We start from the raw sequence: 17,528 nt of genomic DNA on the forward strand, positions 1-17,528 counted from the left end.
ATTATAGAAGTGGTGTGGGTCGTGCACTGCAGTCTTTATTTAACGCATTTGACATGACTTAAAGTATTTTCTACCACAAAGAGAAACACGGTCATTACCATTTCTGCAAACAAAACTAAAGTATAAAAAGTATTAAATTATTATTCATTTTATTTATGAAGTGAAAATAGTAATTCGGATTTTATGGCATTTCTTTATTTATCTGCAATCTGCAAACGGCAGAAAATTTACAGCAAATAAAAGGTCAGATTAGATTGGCCCAAAGTTCCTAGAAACTGAGATTTGGTCATCATTGTAAATATTATTATTATTATTATTATTATTATTATTATTATTATTATTATTATTATTATTATTATTATTATTATTATTATTATTATTATTATAACACTGAGAGGACGTAAAGAAATGCATTTTAACAACATTTCAATGGGGCTTCAGTTCGTGCAAGTGCCCATTCTACACTTTACAATACAGGAGTCACTAGGAGCAGCCGTCATTTAATACATGACTTGCATTATTTATTTATTTGTGAACGTATATCTGGCAAATCTAGTCTGCCATTTAAAATTCTGTTGTTTGGAGGATACTTTCCCAGGGTATATATAGCTATAGATCATTAAAAATGCTTCCTTGGGAGCCCCTTGCTAAATCTGCTGTCACCCCATCGGATCGAGGGAGGGAGAAGGAGAGAGGGAGGAAGAGAGCAGGAGGGGGGTAGAGGAGTGGACAGGCACTGGTAACGGAGGGGGAGGCGTTTGGCTCGGTGAAAACGGGGAGTGAACGCGCAGAGAGTGTGAGAAACCAGCGGATCTGGCCCTTTAAATCACCAATACAGCACATTCGGAGGTGAGTTTGGAGATATTTGGCTATTTTTCTCCCCGTGCATAATATTTGTAGCGCCTCTGTGTGCTGCTGCAGCCCCGCATTCTCGCAACTGAGGGCGGCTGCAGCGAAAAGGGGGCTCGTCAGTGTCACGAATCCGGATTTCCCCAGCCCTTTGCCGGCAGAGAGGGTGGGGAGGACCGGGGACAGGGTCAGTGGAAGATTTCCTTCAGCTCGGCTGGACTCTGAGGACGCACGAGCCACAGTAACATGATCGTATATGCCGAAGTAGGCCGTATCAATTTGCATAATAGCGGAATATAACGGCATGCGCTCCGGTCTTGTGCTCGTTGTCGCTGGATGGGTTTATATTTGCCGGAGCTTGCCTCCCTCAAAACATGTCACCACCCTGCTCCCACGGCTAACAATCAGGGCCTATTTGCAGACCCGGAGCGGTGTAGTCTGTTATTCACTGGGATAAATATATCTGGCTTTGATATGTGCACTGTGTTTGCGCTCCCGTGCGTATTCGTCTGTATGTTGGCTCTGTTGAGTCTATGCGTTTAAGTGTGTGTGGTACGTGGATAGCCACGGGAGAGAGGACATGCTGTTCTATCCATCAAAATGCCCGCATTGTGCTTTCACACGGTAGAGCAGCGAGCAGGCCCTATAGCAGAGGACATGGCTTCGTACTGTAGGCCCGATCAACGCTCAGGAGCTGCTTGGATCAATAAGGATTGATGCAGTTTTGCGCGTCTTGAGAACCTCTGTGTGCTCGCTGGTTGAGGCCTGTCCAGCTCTGGTGGTGTTTATGTTGACCAGGCCGAATCAAATGATCAGCTTAGCGTATATGTTTTGCTTCTGCTAAGTAGAAAGGCGTTCAGTTTGGGGCAAGAAGGGAGAGATGTGGCTGTGTTGGGGGAGAATTTCGTCTGCTGTTTTTAAAGGCTTCTCTTCTCTCGGCACGGTATGCGCCATAGCAAAAAGTTTGAAAAATCAACAGGCTGAGGAAATTAAAGAACTAGGTTAGTAGTGTCTATGAAGTGATAAATGAGTCATTTAAGTATATCTGGTACTTTATTTTGTATGCAGCGGCTCTGCCAGTTGAAACCACCGTGGTTCACCCACTTGATAGAACAGAAAAAAGCACACATTTATGTTTCAAAGGAACAGCAGCTTATAACTAAAGAGGATGCAAGTGCTGCCTTGTCCTTTAATGTTAGCATGTTTGTGTCAAAGGCATGCATCAGCATGTGAACAATCCCTGCAATAAGTCTTATAGAGTTGAGTTTTTATTATATTCATATGCATATACTCTGCGCTTGGCTTCCAGTGATGCTGCACGCTGTGATTTAGGAGCATTCATTAAATCCTGACAGATAATGAGAAGCGTAGAATGTGTTGTGAGGGAACAGGTGTTTGTCTCTGTTTATTTGCACTTGTTATAGACACATCTGAGGGTTATCTGTTTACAGAGCCATAACCAAGGGACTCACCCCCCATTGTTGGACAGAGGCCCATGTGTGTACATTATATTTTAGTTCTGGGGTCAGTATTGGGCACTTGTGGTTAAAGGGGAAAAAAGAAATCTAGTGCCAAGTAAGGCTAGGGTCAGTATTTCTGTCTCTTACAAGCAGTTCATTTAGGAAGATTCATGTGCCACAATTTGCCAAACATGATGTCTTTTTTTGCTATCTTCAGTTTCTATGAATATGTGTACTCCTAATTGAAATCAGTGCAACTCTCAAGTCCTGTGAGTGTCTAAAGGAAAGAAATGAAGATATGTTGTTCCTGAATTAGGATTTGGGTTCAAGATTCAAGATTAGGATTAAAAATTAGAATTTGGATAGAGGAAAATCGGCAAAAAGCCGCATAAGTCTGTTAATGCCAACGTGCAGGCAAAGGCAGAATGAGAATTTGTTCAGGTGTTACAGTGGTAATCTCTAGCTTCATTCACTCTCTCTCTCTCTCTCTCTCTCTCTCCCTCTCTTACACACAAACACACACACACACACAGCTCTAATTACAGACATGAATCTCTGAAAGACTCCACAGCAGGAGTAATTAAAGCAGGACTCTCCTCCTTAGAGAGGGAGACAGACAGAGACACAGACTGAGAGACCCGGTGGTAACATGCTCGTTGTGATGTATTTGAGGTATGTGTTGTTCACATCTACAGAAGCAAGTTTCCTGCTGTGTTAATCTGAAGGTTTGTAGTGATTTAAAATGAGTTTGGGACCACCCCACCCTCCATATGACAGAATGTCCCACCACCCATTCAGAAAAGTGCTCTCACAGGTGCTTTGTGAAAGAAAAGGAGGTTGCGATGATGGATATGATAGTTAATGGATATGATGAGTATGACATTTTCTTGTGTTTGAAGTAGCAGCTGTGTCATGGTAATATTTTTTATTGCAGTTTTCATATTTGCAGTCGTTATCTCACCTTTAGTTTTTATTGCTTTGCTAACTCATTGCTAAAACAGTAAAACCTCTCTGTATGTGGAGATGTGGAAAAATTGAAACCTATTTGTAAAAGCAAACAGAAGCAAACATTTTGAAATGTGTATGACTACTGAACTGCCTGTTTATAACGTAGCTTTATCAGCAGGCAGCTCATTTGTTTGCCCATTCTTCTTTTACACAGAGACAAGCCAATGTAAGCTCAGCCGCCATCCAGCTCTGTAACTGTGACTGCCGTTCCTGCACTGCTCAGACCGCCTCCATCCATTCATATTAGTGTTCAGAGGGAGTCCTGTCTGCACACCATCAGCCAGGTAATACTCTGTTTGCTGTGGTCACTGTATCACGTTCCACATTCCTAGGCTGCTTAATCTGCAAAGTATCTTAAACTCGAATTTTCTTGTGAATTACCCAGTGGACTCAGGAGTCCCTGAGGCAGTGGAATGTGGAATGAATTTATTTGAATGTCTGGATCACAACATTCTCAATCCCAAAGATCTCACTGAGGTTTATTACAACAACCTAATGGTGTATTCCTATTTCAACATGTTGTTTGTGCAGTGTGTGAATTACATTCAGAAGACTAATATCAGATGCTGATGCGTATTAGCATCCTTAATATAAGGGCTTTTATTTAATTGCTTTTTTGTTAAACATCAAATTCATTTTTGGTTACATTGTCGTTACACTGTTGCTTTCAATCGTCATATTATGAATTAAAATGCTGCTATGTTTCACTCTAAATTTCTGCTGCACTACTATGTAGTCACCTCATGGTGGTGCTATAGCGCTCCAGCTGACGTTCCACACAATCCTCTTAACTGATTTAAATTTATGACCCATAACACTAAAAAGGGAATTTAAGCCATCATTTCATTTCTGATCTAATGGCAAAAAACCAAAAAATATTACACTCTTTGTTGTGCTTTGTTTATATTTGATCCTCTGCAGGCTTTCTTTTTTGTTTGCTTTTGTGCAATTCATTTAGCAGTGCTATAAAGGACAGTTTCAGGGAATAATCAGGGAATTATCTAGTACTTAAATTCACATCTCTATTAAGTATACATGAAATTAATGTTTCTTGGTCTCTGACAAATCTAGTGAAGTAAACCAAACACAACTCATTCTGTTTTTTCACTCCTTCAGTTTTCTCCTGTGTTGGTGTATTCTCATGGATCAGTATGTCTACCACTAATAATATCGCCCAGGCCAGGAAACTGGTGGAACAGCTGAGGATTGAGGCAGGGATTGAGCGCATTAAGGTAAAACAACCGTTTTCTGCTGTGTTAGCAAATGTGAGTGCGTAATTATTCATACACATTTAACTGCTCTCCCTCTCTACTCATTCTTGTTCCCCCTTTGCTGCTTCTTCCTTCATTTACCCTTACAACTTTATTTTTTCTTCTACCTCCAATGCCCTCATTTTAAATTTCGCACCTTCTTATCTATCCCCTTTTTTGCCTTCCCCCATGCCCTTCCTCCTTTTCTCTCCCTCCCCCCTCTGTCCGGTCAGGTGTCTAAAGCAGCAGCAGACCTGATGAGTTACTGTGAGCAGCACGCTCGTAGCGACCCTCTGCTGGTTGGTGTTCCCACCTCTGAAAACCCTTTCAAGGACAAGAAACCTTGCATCATCCTATAGCTTCTTCCTGCTTCTCCTACCCCTCTCACGCACACACACACAAACACACATTCTCACACACTCTTGCACATACATATACACACTAACACATAAACGTATACTTTTGCCATTTAACTAGATCCCCGCATTTACCAAGACACACCTTGGAGCAGCCATGTCTGATCTTACAGGGCTGTCGAGCATCCACACACACACAGAAACACACACGCTCCCAGAATCGCCACTCTGGAAAAGCGCCATACACCGGAGCAACAGCTAGGGGAGGGGTATGCTGCGCTCACAGTGGCTGAGATCAGTATATCACTGAGTATGATCCAAGGTGCTTTGGTATTATTCACATATGCTGGTGAATTAACTACAAGTTTCAGCTAAAATTGAAAAGGGATTTGGACATTAATGATCGATAGGAAATCAGCATTTTCTTTTTTTTTTGTTATCGTGAAATGAGGTGTTGGTTCAAAGATGGGTAGCTGTGCCATAGGCAGGCGGTGGGAGGATGCATGTGCAAAAAAACAGAATGAGTGGTAGGCGCTAGGCCAATTGTGCCAAACTGGACCTCGTGTCCCATTAAAAGTTCAATAAATGCTTCTTTTTCTGTGGGAGATTTTTTTTTTAATAAGTATGAAAGCTTCATTCTTGGGTCATTTTGGAGCAACTGGCTAAAGCCTTTGCCTTTATCAGGCCATAGCATGTTCCCACCCAAACCTGTATCAACAGACCTTCTCTGCCTGTGGCCTCACAATGGCTGCCTGCAGCCTTTGGCCAAGCCTCCAGCTGTGCCAACCTGTACAAAAATTCCTTTCTAGATGCTGATCTGCTGTCACTGATTCCACTGCGGCTCATGATAGCCGCCACGGGCTGATGTCTAAGCTGATCCCAGATCTGCACCTATGAGAGCAAGCAGTGAACGGCTCTACACAGAACTCAAGCTATTAACCGCAGACGTTTACTGCATTTTTTCTTAAGAAATACTTGTTTGTGAACTCAATGTACGTTTTAGATATTTTGTTGAAGCATTACTTAACAGATAGGACAATATTTTACATTTTTTTAGATCGTTTTCTTTTCACGTAGGTGTTGCCCCTGGCGGATCAGGTTTGTTTTCCTGCTTGCATTAATGAAATAACAGGATATCTGGTTGTAAGCCAGGGGTAATACCTAACCAGATCTACTGTACATCAAGCCTCCCTGTGCTTTACCCCAAGAGAGGGCGAGGCCACAGAATGATCACATCAGAGAATCATTCTGTAAGGGACTGCGAGGCTGGAGGAGATGACCCAGACATAGAAAGTAAAAATGAAGGTGCCCTCTTCCCACCCTCTCAGCCCATATATATTTCGATTACTAGTTCTTGTAGGGTGAATAGAACGAAAATGAGAGGAGTGGGTAGTCTGAAAATAAGGAGTCACCTCTCTGTTCAAGGGGTTTACATCTTGTTTTAATGCTTTGCAATTATGGCTATTAATCAGATTACCTGCCTTCATCAGTCTAAAGGTCCCAGTTTCCCCAGCATAAGAGCTCACTCTGATGTTATCCCAGCTTGGTCACAGGCTGGATCAGTAGGAGCTGGCAGTCTCCTTTCTGTGTCCCTCCATCCTCGTCTCCTCCACAGCGCTCCTCCTGTCTGACAAACCAAACTTGATTGTAAAAACTGAAACATGAAGAAGAAAAAAATCAAGTTAATTAAGAGAAGAAAAAAAAACTAAGTGTATAAACTTTCTTTCAGACATGTGCAGAAGTGATAAGTTGAAGAGTAGCTGTTTTGGCTTTCTTTTTTTTCTTTTTCTTTTTTTTAAGTTCTCTTCTTTCTATGGAGTCCATGGAACCTGGTCAGTTGAGTATTACCCTGTACAGTGTTTGTAAGATACAAACTCAGAACACAGATTTCCCCTCTGTGGATGTTGGATTTTTTTAGTACTACTTATTCTGTCAATCAGGATCACGTCTGTCCTTTGCTTTTTCCTTTTTTACGTCAATCAGGTTTTAGAGGCCTGCGATAGCTGAGGTTGGTTTCGGCCACATATAAAACCGATGAGGATGAAGTAATGTACCGGAAACAAAAGCTGTGTTTGGTTTAGAGTCATGCCCCGTAACAAGATGAATCAACATCGGACCTCATTACGGTGGTGCAAAACCAACCTCCTGATCTGACCTTTAACACCAAAGCTGTCCTTGTTTTTTTTAGTTTTTGTTTTTTTGGGGGCAACAGGCATCTAGACCAACATGCAACACACACCTACATCCTGTGCTTTGGGTGCTTTTCAAGCTTGAATGATGTTTATCAGAGGTAAAAGGTTAATAGCTGTAAGGAGAATTGGTGAGAGAGGGGATCTTCCTTCCATCATATTTACACTTTAGCATTTAGCCGAGGGTGGGATCATTTGGACATGGCTTATATCTGCTGACAGAGAGTCACAAGGGTTCGTCCTACTAGTTTTCTGCTTTCATGTCACTTAAGGTCAGTGTGACCCAGCTGCTATACAGACTTTGGAGGTGGGTGGAAAGAGTTGTTTGCATCCACACGTGCTCATGCGTACCTGGGAATGTGTGGGGTTTAGACAAATCGGCATTAGAATAATTGTAATTGTTACCTTTAGCAATCTCAAACTGTGTGAAAGGGAAAAAAAGAGAATAAGCATATTTCCCAAAATGTCAAATGATTCCTTTAAAAATTCAGCTTTGTGATTAATTACCAGTTTAAATCGCTGCTTAGCATCTGTGTTTTTGCACTGTAGCCAATGGCTTATGATACAGACAAAGATAGAAGTATAGAGAGCAGGAGCTGGAGAAAGGCCATAGAGAGGGTGTGCAAGTGTGCGTGCGTGTGTGTGGGTGCTTGTGTTTGGTAGCTGAAAAGGGATGATTTGGCAGAGCAGTAGGTGGAGAGGAGAAAATAGAGGAGCGTGCAAGTGTGTGCTCGTGTGCATGGTCTGTGTGTGTTTGTGCGAGTGACACAGTGCGTAAGAACGAGCAGTGCCTCCAGTGCTGCAGTGTTAGACTGTAATGTTATAGCACTGCAGTCCTGCAGTTCTAGGTCAGGGTTAGTCTGACCAGAGGAAAGGTCATGTGATACCACAAGTCAGAACAACATATATGGCTTGCACTTCCTCCTTTTCTCACTTAATCAGTCTGCATATTTTGAAGAGTGAAAAGGGGGATTGTGTCACAGGCTAAAACTGATCAGGTGAAATGTGGCAAAACAAATAATTTCATTACCACTAACGTAAGCCTTGGATACGTAAAGGAACATGTTGACATTTGAGGAAATGTGTATATTTGCTTTCTCCTGCAGCTGGTTAGCTTACCTTAAAGACAAGAAACAGGGAGAGCAACAGTATTGGCTTAACTATACGTACTTATTTGGCCTGGGTTTGCTTATCAAGGACCTGAACTATTCTAAGATGAAAGAACTGATTCCCTGTCAGTTTACAGGAATGTGATAAACACTTTCGTTTCATTTCTTTGCAAGCTAAAGTGAAAGAGAATTCTTGCTGCAGAGGTTTAACACAAGGAAACATACATGCATAACTTATCATCAGACAAATGCACATACACACACACAACCACACGCACAGATGTCCTGGTATTGCCAAGCATATGCTATTTTTTTTTTTTATTACTATCATTCCATCCATGGTTGGGCTTCAATCAGAGACACACAGCTTGGATTGCTGGTTTGTCTGATTGATTGGTTGTTAGTTTGCCTTATAGTGGTGTATATCATGTAAATGCTGGACTTGGAGGTGGGGGGCAGTCTTAAACAGTCTTAAAAGTGGAACACACGGCTCAAAGTGGAAATTTACTGGTGTTGTGCGCAAAAATGCAAGCCTCTCGAAATTCATTTCAAGCTTGGTGAGGAGAGCCGAGGCTCCTCCCTGTTGGACTTTCATATCAAGCTTCTCTGATTTGGCTCCGATCCCTTCCTGAGAATCATCTTTTGTGCTCTGATCTCCTGTGTATGCATACAGTATATGTATCTTTTTGCCTTGATTGACTATGAAGAAAATATATCTATTTTTTGTAACTGTTCTCTGATGTGCCATAACTCATGTTTTCTTGCACATTGTTAATATTTTGTGGATATTGCTGTTTAAAAAAGATGATATTGAGAAGTAGATAACATTAATAAAAAGATGATATAATAACAAACTTTTCCTGTATTGTTTTTTTTATTTTGTTTTGATGTTAACATCAGTGTATTTCAAGTTTACTGGGCAGATCACAAACATCAGATACAATACCAGTATGAGCCTCGCAGAGCTGCTGGTATAGCTGCAGAATATTAGTGTTTTTGATTATTATCTGCAGTTTATTGGTTTAAAAATGCAACTGCAATTTACAATGCACTTGCAGAAACATGCTCTCTGGCCTACTTGGTATACGATGTGCAGCGCATGATGCATGTAAGAGAATGCATCAAACAGAGTAAACAAAGAGCAGAGCTAGGTAAAAGTCTCCCAGTTTGGTCATTTCACAGGAATTCCATTGTTGTAGCCGTCTCAGGCCTTCACTGTGCCCTTTGGAGTGTGCTTTCAACCGTTACAAGCTTGTCTCCAAGTTTCAAACCATACTTCCCATGACCCTTCTGCAAGTCACAGCCAATCGGATTTAGGCTGGATGAGCCACGGCCTTTGAGAAGACACTCCCCTCACCAGTCACTACCCTGTGTGATTGTAAACAAGTGTGAGGTCCATGTGCCTCAATATGTTCCTCTCTCCTCTAGCAGCAGACAGGGCTGTGAACAGCCATGTGAGAGCAGAGGGTGGAATAGATTGCAAAGCAGAGGGAAGATCCTGAGATTAAGCAGAGATAATAGAGGGATCAGAGGCTTCACCCACACACACGCACAAACACACATTATGTTATTTGCATGCAACATTGTTGCAGGGCTTTAGCTGCAATATATAATGCAAAACGTACATTTTTAAAAGATTCTTGTTATGCATGTATGGAATCTGGCTAGGGAATAAATAAAAACACTTGACACGCAGGTAATGCGTCTTTCCTGTAATGCTTCATTACTTCCTGACTTGTAGGGACAGTAGGTCTGCATGAGCTTGTTATGCTTGTTTTAGTGAGTTTCTGTCCCCACCCCAGTTTCATTCTCACTGACTTATGCTCACGACAATAGAAGGGGCTGGCAATGACAAAGACTTTGCCCTAAGTGTGCATGCATTTTCCATGACTTCAGCCCGAATGTAAACTGTAGTTGCGTGACTCAGCAGGTTCCATGACGCACACATGGCTTTTGTTTTGAAATCTGAGCAGAAGCCCCAGGAACAAGAAGAATTTATGAATAAAATAATTTATTTACTTAGATAACAGAGCACAAAATAGATTACAAATAACTACAAAAAAACAATACAATCAATAAATTAACAGTGTAGCCACTTTACATTAGTTATTTATCAGAAAGGCAGCACTCTTGAAGGCACAAAGAAGTTGATATTTTTACAATACATTTAAAGCTGATCTGTCCGGATCAGACAGCACAGGCGTTCTGCATCATTGGGAATTTCGGATCCTGCCTAAATTTTTTCATCCTCGGAGTCTCTTTACATTGTTTTTTCTTTTGTTTCTTCTGGTGTCAATAGGTCCTGTGTGTCTTTAACATTATTTCCATTTCAGTTTCCATGGTGACAATTCCCCAGCAGCTTTCAGCTGCTCATTTTAAGAATGCACACCCAGTCTTTTCTACAGAAAAATACAAGTATTGTAAATGCATACCACACATAGACATACCACACATACAAACACACACCTCTCCTCTCCTTTTCTGGGACTCTCCCAGGAATGTCTGGTACAGTTTCAGCACTGCAACATTCCTGTCCAGTCAAACAAACAAGACTTCCAGGTATAAGATGGGTGTGGATGTGTTCCTTTCAAAACTACTACTCCTCTTAATGTTTACTATGTCACACCCCATAGACATTGTGAGCACCCAGAGAGCAACACAACAGATTGTGTTTTGATGGCATTGTAAAAACATTGTGACTTTTCTCTCTGTATCTTTTGCACAAGTACAGATTCTAGAAACCAGTGTCCAGTCCAGCTGTTTCACTAGTCTTTGAGTGGGAGTCCATGGTTTTGCTGGTCATTAAGGATAGTGGACTGGAGCGGCTACACTCCAGGTCATCCCTGCTTGAGCATAAAGATCCTTCAGTGTATCAGTATCTGGCCACAAAAGTTCCTGTATGCAGACCCTTCAGCGTTCCTGCAGGACTAGTTCAGGCACCCACTGGTCAAGGCGCCGACTCTCCTGGCAGTAGGTCCCCACTTCCTGCAGTCTGCAGTGCTCTGCCTGAGGATTCTGTGTGGGAGAAAAAAAGAATCATGTCCAGCGTTCAATTTGAATTGAACCTGCAAAGTAAGAGTAAAAATCACAAGGCGATGAGAAAGAAAAGGTGCAATATCTTAGCTGAAAATTGTGCATGAAAAAGATCACCATCTGCCTTTCAGTTACATAAGAGGTAGCCACTATGCTGAGTCAACACACCGTAACCAGCATGCAGTGAAGGTCTCTGTGCTCTTCCTGGTTCCTGTTGGCATCCACAGCTCCCAGCAGCCGCTGGAGTCGCTGAAACCCAGAGACTCGCAAGATGGTGATGCCGCTGTCGCAGCAGAAGGACTGTAGCAACGTGAAGTGGATCTGCAGCGCCACATCATTTTCATCGTCGGCTGCCAGCACGCATAGCACCACGCTGTCTGGATCTCTGAGGGGGAAGAGAAAAGAAGAAAAATGAGGAAAAAACTGAATTCACATGTCTGGGGGTGATCAGTTTGGGCAATGAGAAGAGAAGCACAAACCAAAATTAATACTTTCAACTCACACATTAAGAAGCTTGGCTGATTCATAAATGCCAACAGTGAGACAGCCTTGTTTCTGAGCAGTTACCAGCAACTCCTCCAGAGCCAGACCTACAGACTGCATCCTAAGGGATAAGGACAGGACAGTTAGCCTTTTGTATTCTGCAATATGACAAAACATTAGTGGTATTAAATATATGCAGCACTGCTTCAAAAATCCCCCCTCTTCCATATTAATTGAATTAAAAGTCGTTAGAACACTGAAATACACGCTCAGATCAGTTTCATTATCAGTTTCATGCATGGGGATGATTGTGGTGATATAAAACAAGCCATAAATGCGCATTTTACAGTTTCAAGGAATTTCGCTGCATGTTGTGCAACGTGCATGCGTAGTATTGTGTATGCCAGTACAAAGATATTAATACTGAGGTCTTATGACTCATAATAATTCATGCATAATCTCTGGATTTTGGCTTTTATGCGGGTGTCAAACTTTGACAGCACAGAAAAGATTGTAACATTTTATGCACCCAGATGTTAAATAACAGAAAGTCTCTGCGTTCCAGTCTCAAATCAAAGCTTTCCAAAAAGCACTTTAATTACATCAGCCTAAGCAATCCACACAACGGAGGGGTCAAAGGACGATCAACATACCCTTCCAGCACATGATCACGCACATGCACATGCTGAACCAACATAAATATAGAGCTGAAGCAAGAAATCTTACTTGTTCTCGATGGAAGCAAAGCTTTCTTCGGGAATCATGATTGCAAATTAAAAACCGATCCCACTGCGTAAATGCGTGACAACTGCCGGTGTACCAAAGTTATGCCAGTCTCTTCTGCGTTTGTTGTTGGCAACGTTGCGTCACAGTTTTATAGTGAAGCTGGAAGGTGGGCGGCACCGAAACTAGGCGAGTTTTGCAATTGGCTCAAAGGAAAACCAACATATTTTCTTGTCATGTGGCCTCGTGGGTTTGTATGGTTACAGTGAGTGATGACTTTACGGGACAAAAGTACACTTGTCATTCTGACATAACTGATATTGTGCATAAACAAATACATGCATCTGTTCAAGTGAAATGGTCCAACTAGCTCCCGTGTTGGACTATGAGATAAAAGTGTTTAATAAGAGATCACCTTTTCATAACAACGTCTTTACAGGACTGATGTGATTATGTAATTATGACTGACATCTAGTGGCTGAATGAAGGGGGAACGTCTATGTAACCCTCCTACTACTGAAAGACTGCAGTCATGCATATAAAGCAAGCAAGCAATTCGTGGAACTATATCATCAGTAAAAATGGACCTAGAGTCAAATTTGCAATATGTAACAAACTGAAATAAAGCATATGATAAAGCACATTGACTTTCTCTGTTTTCCTTTATTTTTATTTTTTTACACAATAAGAGCAGGACAAGGATGAATATATTTGCAAATTAATATTTTCAGAATATCCAAGTTAATTAAAATAAAAGAAGTGCACACAACAGACTCTGCTTCTAAGGATCTGAAACTCAAGTTGACTTAAGGGTCTACCTCAAAGCTGATCAGGACCCATGATTGGATCACGTGGCATCTGTTAATGACTTTAATTAAGCTCAATGATTTTAGCTTCAGAGCGCAAAAATATAGCACTTTGATCCAGTGGCTTTTAGTTGAGAGAAAGCAGCATGCAACGTGCTGGCACATCTTTGCAGACATGAAATGAACAGTGAATATTTATAAATGTTTTTACTGTTTCACTCATGAAACAAATATAGTTTCAGTTTGCCCACAATACAAGGGTTTTACTTTAAGATCATTTGTTGCAACCCTCTTGGAGAACCTAATTAATTGATCATTTTGAAAAGGTCTGAATTGAAATGGTTTGGGATGCTTATATGTTTTGGATTTCAAATAATCTGATGTTCTTTGTGTTCTTGATAATCAGGGCGGGAAATATCACTGGATCTGTAAAGCTCCATCTGATCATTCCCTTCCTGAATTTCAGCCTGGTTCTCAAAAAAGCTGTCTGCAAAGTTCAGCATGTGCTGCACAGCACCAAACAGTAGAGTGTCAGTGTCCTGGTCCAGGTCCAGCTCCTCACTGTAGTTCTTCACCGGCAGTATACAGGATAACGGGATGCCCAGAGCCTCACTCAGCTCCCGTGCCTGATTACACAGATAACACAGGTACACAGATTAAATGAGCATTATTGTCATGTCAAATTTTGACCTGCTACTGTAAATGCATCTAAAAACATCACCTTCTTCTGGATGTAAAAACTGCGATAAACATTCTTCAAGTCTTCCGCCACCAGTGGACAGGCCTCGTCTACTTTAGTCATCAGCAACAGCTGAGGAATTCCTTTGAGGGACCGGAAATACAAATCATGACCAGAAACAGTTTACTGACACCAAGAAAAGGTTTACCCTTTGTTGTATTTCCCTAATATAGCCTTACATATTTACATATACATAAAACTGCCTGCTGCACGTGCTGTTTTCAATGTTTTCTAAAAAAAAAAAAAAAAAAAAAAATCAAAAGATTTTCTGCTGACCCAGCTGATTAGTCTTTCTCCGGATGGCACAAAGTTTTTCCAGCATTTTCTGGCTGAGAATAGAGACCTTGCAGGTGTCGACCACATAAACCACACAGTGAATCCTGTCACTCAGAGTCACATGCTTCTGATAGCCAGGAGCATCTGTTAGGATAGGGCCAGATGTGCTAAACTGAAGTACAAAAAAACATAGTTGTTACTTATCAATCAGCTGCCTACGTTTTTTGTATTTAATCATTTACTATTTAATCAGTTAACATGAAATGCACCTGGTAGCGATCCTTGATGTGACCTTTATAGATGTTGACCAAGTCCTCAATGTCCAAACCACCCTTTTCCTCCAGCCCCATTGTGTCACAGAGGATCAGTGGGACGACGCAACCACCTTTCCCTGCCTTGATGGTGTAAGTGCGAAACTACAGAAAAGATAGAAAATGTCATTTAATGGGAAAACACTGTACATTACAGGTAGAGCATGCAGATTCAGTTATACAAAAAGTCCTGTGCCAGTACCTGAGTGGTCACACTCTCCCCCGCTGTGCCAGCGATGGCCTGGGAAGTCATGTTGCCTCGAAATGCTGAGTTGATGGAGTTAAAGAAGCTGGACTTGCCTGCTCCAATCGGGCCTACCAACAACACACGGGCTTGGTGTACTGTTTTGATGTCAGGCTTATAGTTCAGGATGGCCTTCATCAATTGCTGTTTTTGTCTAGAAGAAAGAAAATGTACCCACACCACCCAGAGTGCAAGCACAAAAAGTTTACATGATGACAAGCTAAAAAAGATATGACATAACCTTATACTGATGATGAACATATGATGAACAATTTAGTTTTTCTTAGAATTACAAAATCCAAACATAAATTTATATATTTTACACAAACACCACCAATAACTGTGCTGCAGGTTTCTACATACTCAGCTGTCCATTTGATGTTCCTCCAGGGCTTGGGCAAGAGATCTTCTAGGTCTATAAGTGAAAAATCGATTAATAAGAACAGGATCACTTTTTAATCATATCAATATTAATTCTCTAAAAAGTGCACAGTAAAATTACAAGCCTTGGTTTAAGCATAAGCTCATGAGTGCACGAGGCCATTTCTGCAAGTAGATGAGCACGTTTCTTAATGGTCATGAAATGTCTGTTTTGAAAGTATAACCATGGGAGACATCTTTTTAATTCTATAAAACTCAGGGATTATTTTTACACACCTTCAACTCGATACACCTCAAACTCTGTCAGTGTCAAGTCATTTCCATGCATATCTGCAGCCTGAAAGTTGAAGCCTGTGCCTGGATTTGACTGCACTTCAGGTTTGTCATCATGCAAGAAAACCAGAGCACCGTAATTTGGACCGGTGCCTCCATCAGTGAAAGCACACTGCCCGATGATAGCTGCTACCCTCAGTGGTTTGTTTCTCTCAGCACTGATACTGTAGAGAAATGTCTTCTCATCATTGACACCCTCTCCACCTTGAGTGTAATCTTTGGAGGTGTAGGCTCCATAGATGAACCCAGCAGCATTGTAGGCTACAATAACGGTGGGCCCTTGATTGTCACAGTGTCTGTGGAAGACATTAGCAGTGAACCCATGGATGCTGGCTTTGTGGAGCAGATGGAGTTTGACACGACCGAAAAGAGAGAGGAGCTGCTTCTCCTGATCCTTAGACAAGGCGGATTTCATTGCTGCCATGATGGGAAATCACCTGATGATGTAGACAGATCAGATCAAGTTTAACAAGTTATCTCAGAAAACCACAACTGCACATGCATCCTGTGACCATTTATATAATATGTTATTAAGGGTTTTTTGTTTTTTTTAAATAAAATGTCATGTAAACCTGCAAGTGAATCATCCCACTCCCACCTTACTGAAAACTCTTTTGCTTGTGAAACACTTTCTTTTTGAAGGGCACGTTTGCTGTCTTTCATTAAAACATGTAAAATACAATCACCACCAGTCCACATAGCAAAATTGGTATGGCCCAGATCTGGCCCACACAGTGTGCTTATACATGGCCCACATGCTACAAAGAATGACAGGCCTTTGGTGGCCCAGATCTGGTTTGCCAGATGTGGTCCACACAAAGCCAGTTGCAGACACACTGGTGGTCCTGTGCTGGCCCAGAGCAGTTTCAGCTCTGGCCCCAGATGTCAGCCTAATGTGTAGCTTAATTAAGACGAGTAAACTGTCTGTCACTAGGTTCTGGATAAAGTGTACACTGACAAACCTGTCAAACTTGCATTTGAAACGTTGGTTACCATAGCAGTATAATATTGCAACATGGCATTTGTGTCTTCTAACTAAAATAGGAAAATAGGAACATAAATAGTGTCATCATTGCCAGACCTGGCCCACATCTGGTTGACATACACCAAGCTATGACACTGGTCAGTCAGAAGTGCCAGCTTACTTTAAAGTAACGCTCTGAGAATTTGGGGTTTTATTTATCTGACTTCACTTTTCCTAGTTTTCATATTTGCAGTCAGGAGAAAATATGTTAATTTACAGCTACCAATTTTATTATGCAGGATAATCAGCACAGAAAACATTTCATGTTTGATTCTCAAACAAGAAATATAATGGAAGAAACATTTTCTCAGACAAAGAGAAACTGAAAGTAAAACCACCTTCAAGAAACCCGCTGAAGTGATAAAAGTCATACTTGCAGCAGAAAGATGCATACTGTGGATGAAGTTAGATGTTATCAAAACAAACTCACCTTCAGAAGACAAACTGATGCAGGAAAAATACAGTCTGTGGCACGCCGCAGTGGTTTAATGTGTTGTGGAGGTTCAAACAGGAATGAAAGTAAAAATAAACCCTTTTTCTTTGTCCCTGTTGTGATTGGTCACATTGTAAAGGCTGTAAAATGAGTGCAACCAATAAGACTTGACATGAAACATGATTCTTCTGTGATACTGAGTTTTGCAGTTCAGTCTAAAAGCTATAAAAGCGTCTTTGATGATACACCGAAAGAAATACAGTTATGAGGAATATACAGTATAATGAGCCTTATGAATAAATTATTCAATTAGTATGTATTTGTTCCTTTATTCATGTGTATTTTAGTCATTTTCAGAGGTTTTTTTTAAGTATAATCAAATTCAGATGCATACACATACATACAGTATTGTGCAAAAGTCTTGAGTTACTCCTCTTTACACTTCGTCTTCAAGGAACCACACCTTGTTGATTTTTTTTAAACCGGTCTTAAGCAATAGTTTTCCAGGCAAAAGACTTTTA

General features: G+C 41.1%; 3 protein-coding genes across 10 annotated transcripts; 1 reads left to right on the plus strand and 2 right to left on the minus strand.

Annotated features, from left to right (window-relative positions):
* The first annotated feature begins 711 nt into the window (after nucleotides 1–711).
* Nucleotides 712–9,075, plus strand: gng7 (guanine nucleotide binding protein (G protein), gamma 7). 7 transcript variants are annotated; one of them, XM_026152065.1, is made up of 5 exons: nucleotides 1,099–1,113; nucleotides 2,843–2,981; nucleotides 3,472–3,601; nucleotides 4,434–4,549; nucleotides 4,801–9,075. In XM_026152065.1, the coding sequence occupies exons 4-5, from the start codon at nucleotides 4,469–4,471 to the stop codon at nucleotides 4,924–4,926; spliced, it is 207 nt and encodes a 68-aa protein (XP_026007850.1). In that variant the 5' UTR covers nucleotides 1,099–1,113; nucleotides 2,843–2,981; nucleotides 3,472–3,601; nucleotides 4,434–4,468; the 3' UTR covers nucleotides 4,927–9,075. The 7 variants fall into 7 exon arrangements, with proteins under 7 accessions (XP_026007847.1, XP_026007851.1, XP_026007852.1 ...); XM_026152062.1 differs by lacking the exons at nucleotides 1,099–1,113; nucleotides 2,843–2,981 and adding an exon at nucleotides 712–849; XM_026152066.1 differs by lacking the exons at nucleotides 1,099–1,113; nucleotides 2,843–2,981 and adding an exon at nucleotides 860–1,036.
* Nucleotides 9,076–10,215: 1,140 nt separating this feature from the next.
* On the minus strand, nucleotides 10,216–13,042 carry LOC113012092 (growth arrest and DNA damage-inducible protein GADD45 beta-like). Of its 2 annotated transcripts, XM_026152061.1 has the most exons (4): nucleotides 12,464–13,042; nucleotides 11,757–11,858; nucleotides 11,423–11,639; nucleotides 10,216–11,236 (listed from the first exon to the last, which is right to left on the minus strand). In XM_026152061.1, the coding sequence occupies exons 1-4, from the start codon at nucleotides 12,499–12,501 to the stop codon at nucleotides 11,132–11,134; spliced, it is 462 nt and encodes a 153-aa protein (XP_026007846.1). In that variant the 5' UTR covers nucleotides 12,502–13,042; the 3' UTR covers nucleotides 10,216–11,131. The 2 variants fall into 2 exon arrangements, with proteins under 2 accessions (XP_026007846.1, XP_026007845.1); XM_026152060.1 differs by having other exon boundaries at nucleotides 11,757–13,042.
* Nucleotides 13,043–13,117: 75 nt separating this feature from the next.
* Nucleotides 13,118–17,225, minus strand: LOC113012206 (interferon-induced protein 44-like). Its single transcript, XM_026152262.1, has 8 exons — nucleotides 17,005–17,225; nucleotides 15,494–15,987; nucleotides 15,200–15,251; nucleotides 14,795–14,990; nucleotides 14,551–14,697; nucleotides 14,282–14,453; nucleotides 13,988–14,088; nucleotides 13,118–13,892 (listed from the first exon to the last, which is right to left on the minus strand). Exons 2-8 carry the CDS (start codon nucleotides 15,972–15,974, stop codon nucleotides 13,635–13,637), a joined length of 1,407 nt encoding a protein of 468 aa, XP_026008047.1. The 5' UTR covers nucleotides 15,975–15,987; nucleotides 17,005–17,225; the 3' UTR covers nucleotides 13,118–13,634.
* Between the last annotated feature and the right edge of the window lie 303 nt (nucleotides 17,226–17,528).

Source organism: Astatotilapia calliptera, chromosome 19 (assembly GCF_900246225.1).
Source record: "Astatotilapia calliptera chromosome 19, fAstCal1.2, whole genome shotgun sequence".
NCBI lineage: Eukaryota > Metazoa > Chordata > Actinopteri > Cichliformes > Cichlidae > Astatotilapia > Astatotilapia calliptera.

Coding starts and splice junctions, on each gene's coding strand:
- LOC113012206 (XM_026152262.1), bottom strand. CDS start 15,974: ATGGCAGCAATGAAATCCGCCTTGTCTAAGGATCAGGAGAAGCAGCTC. Junction 14,991..15,199: donor AACATCAAATGGACAGCTGA/GTATGTAGAAAC, acceptor TCTTTCTTCTAG/ACAAAAACAGCAATTGATGA. Junction 14,698..14,794: donor GGGAGAGTGTGACCACTCAG/GTACTGGCACAG, acceptor TCTTTTCTGTAG/TTTCGCACTTACACCATCAA.
- gng7 (XM_026152062.1), top strand. CDS start 4,469: ATGTCTACCACTAATAATATCGCCCAGGCCAGGAAACTGGTGGAACAG. Junction 4,550..4,800: donor CAGGGATTGAGCGCATTAAG/GTAAAACAACCG, acceptor CTGTCCGGTCAG/GTGTCTAAAGCAGCAGCAGA.
- LOC113012092 (XM_026152060.1), bottom strand. CDS start 12,079: ATGCGCATTTATGGCTTGTTTTATATCACCACAATCATCCCCATGCAT. Junction 11,640..11,756: donor TCAGCCAAGCTTCTTAATGT/GTGAGTTGAAAG, acceptor CTTCCCCCTCAG/AGATCCAGACAGCGTGGTGC. Junction 11,237..11,422: donor TTCACTGCATGCTGGTTACG/GTGTGTTGACTC, acceptor TCTCCCACACAG/AATCCTCAGGCAGAGCACTG.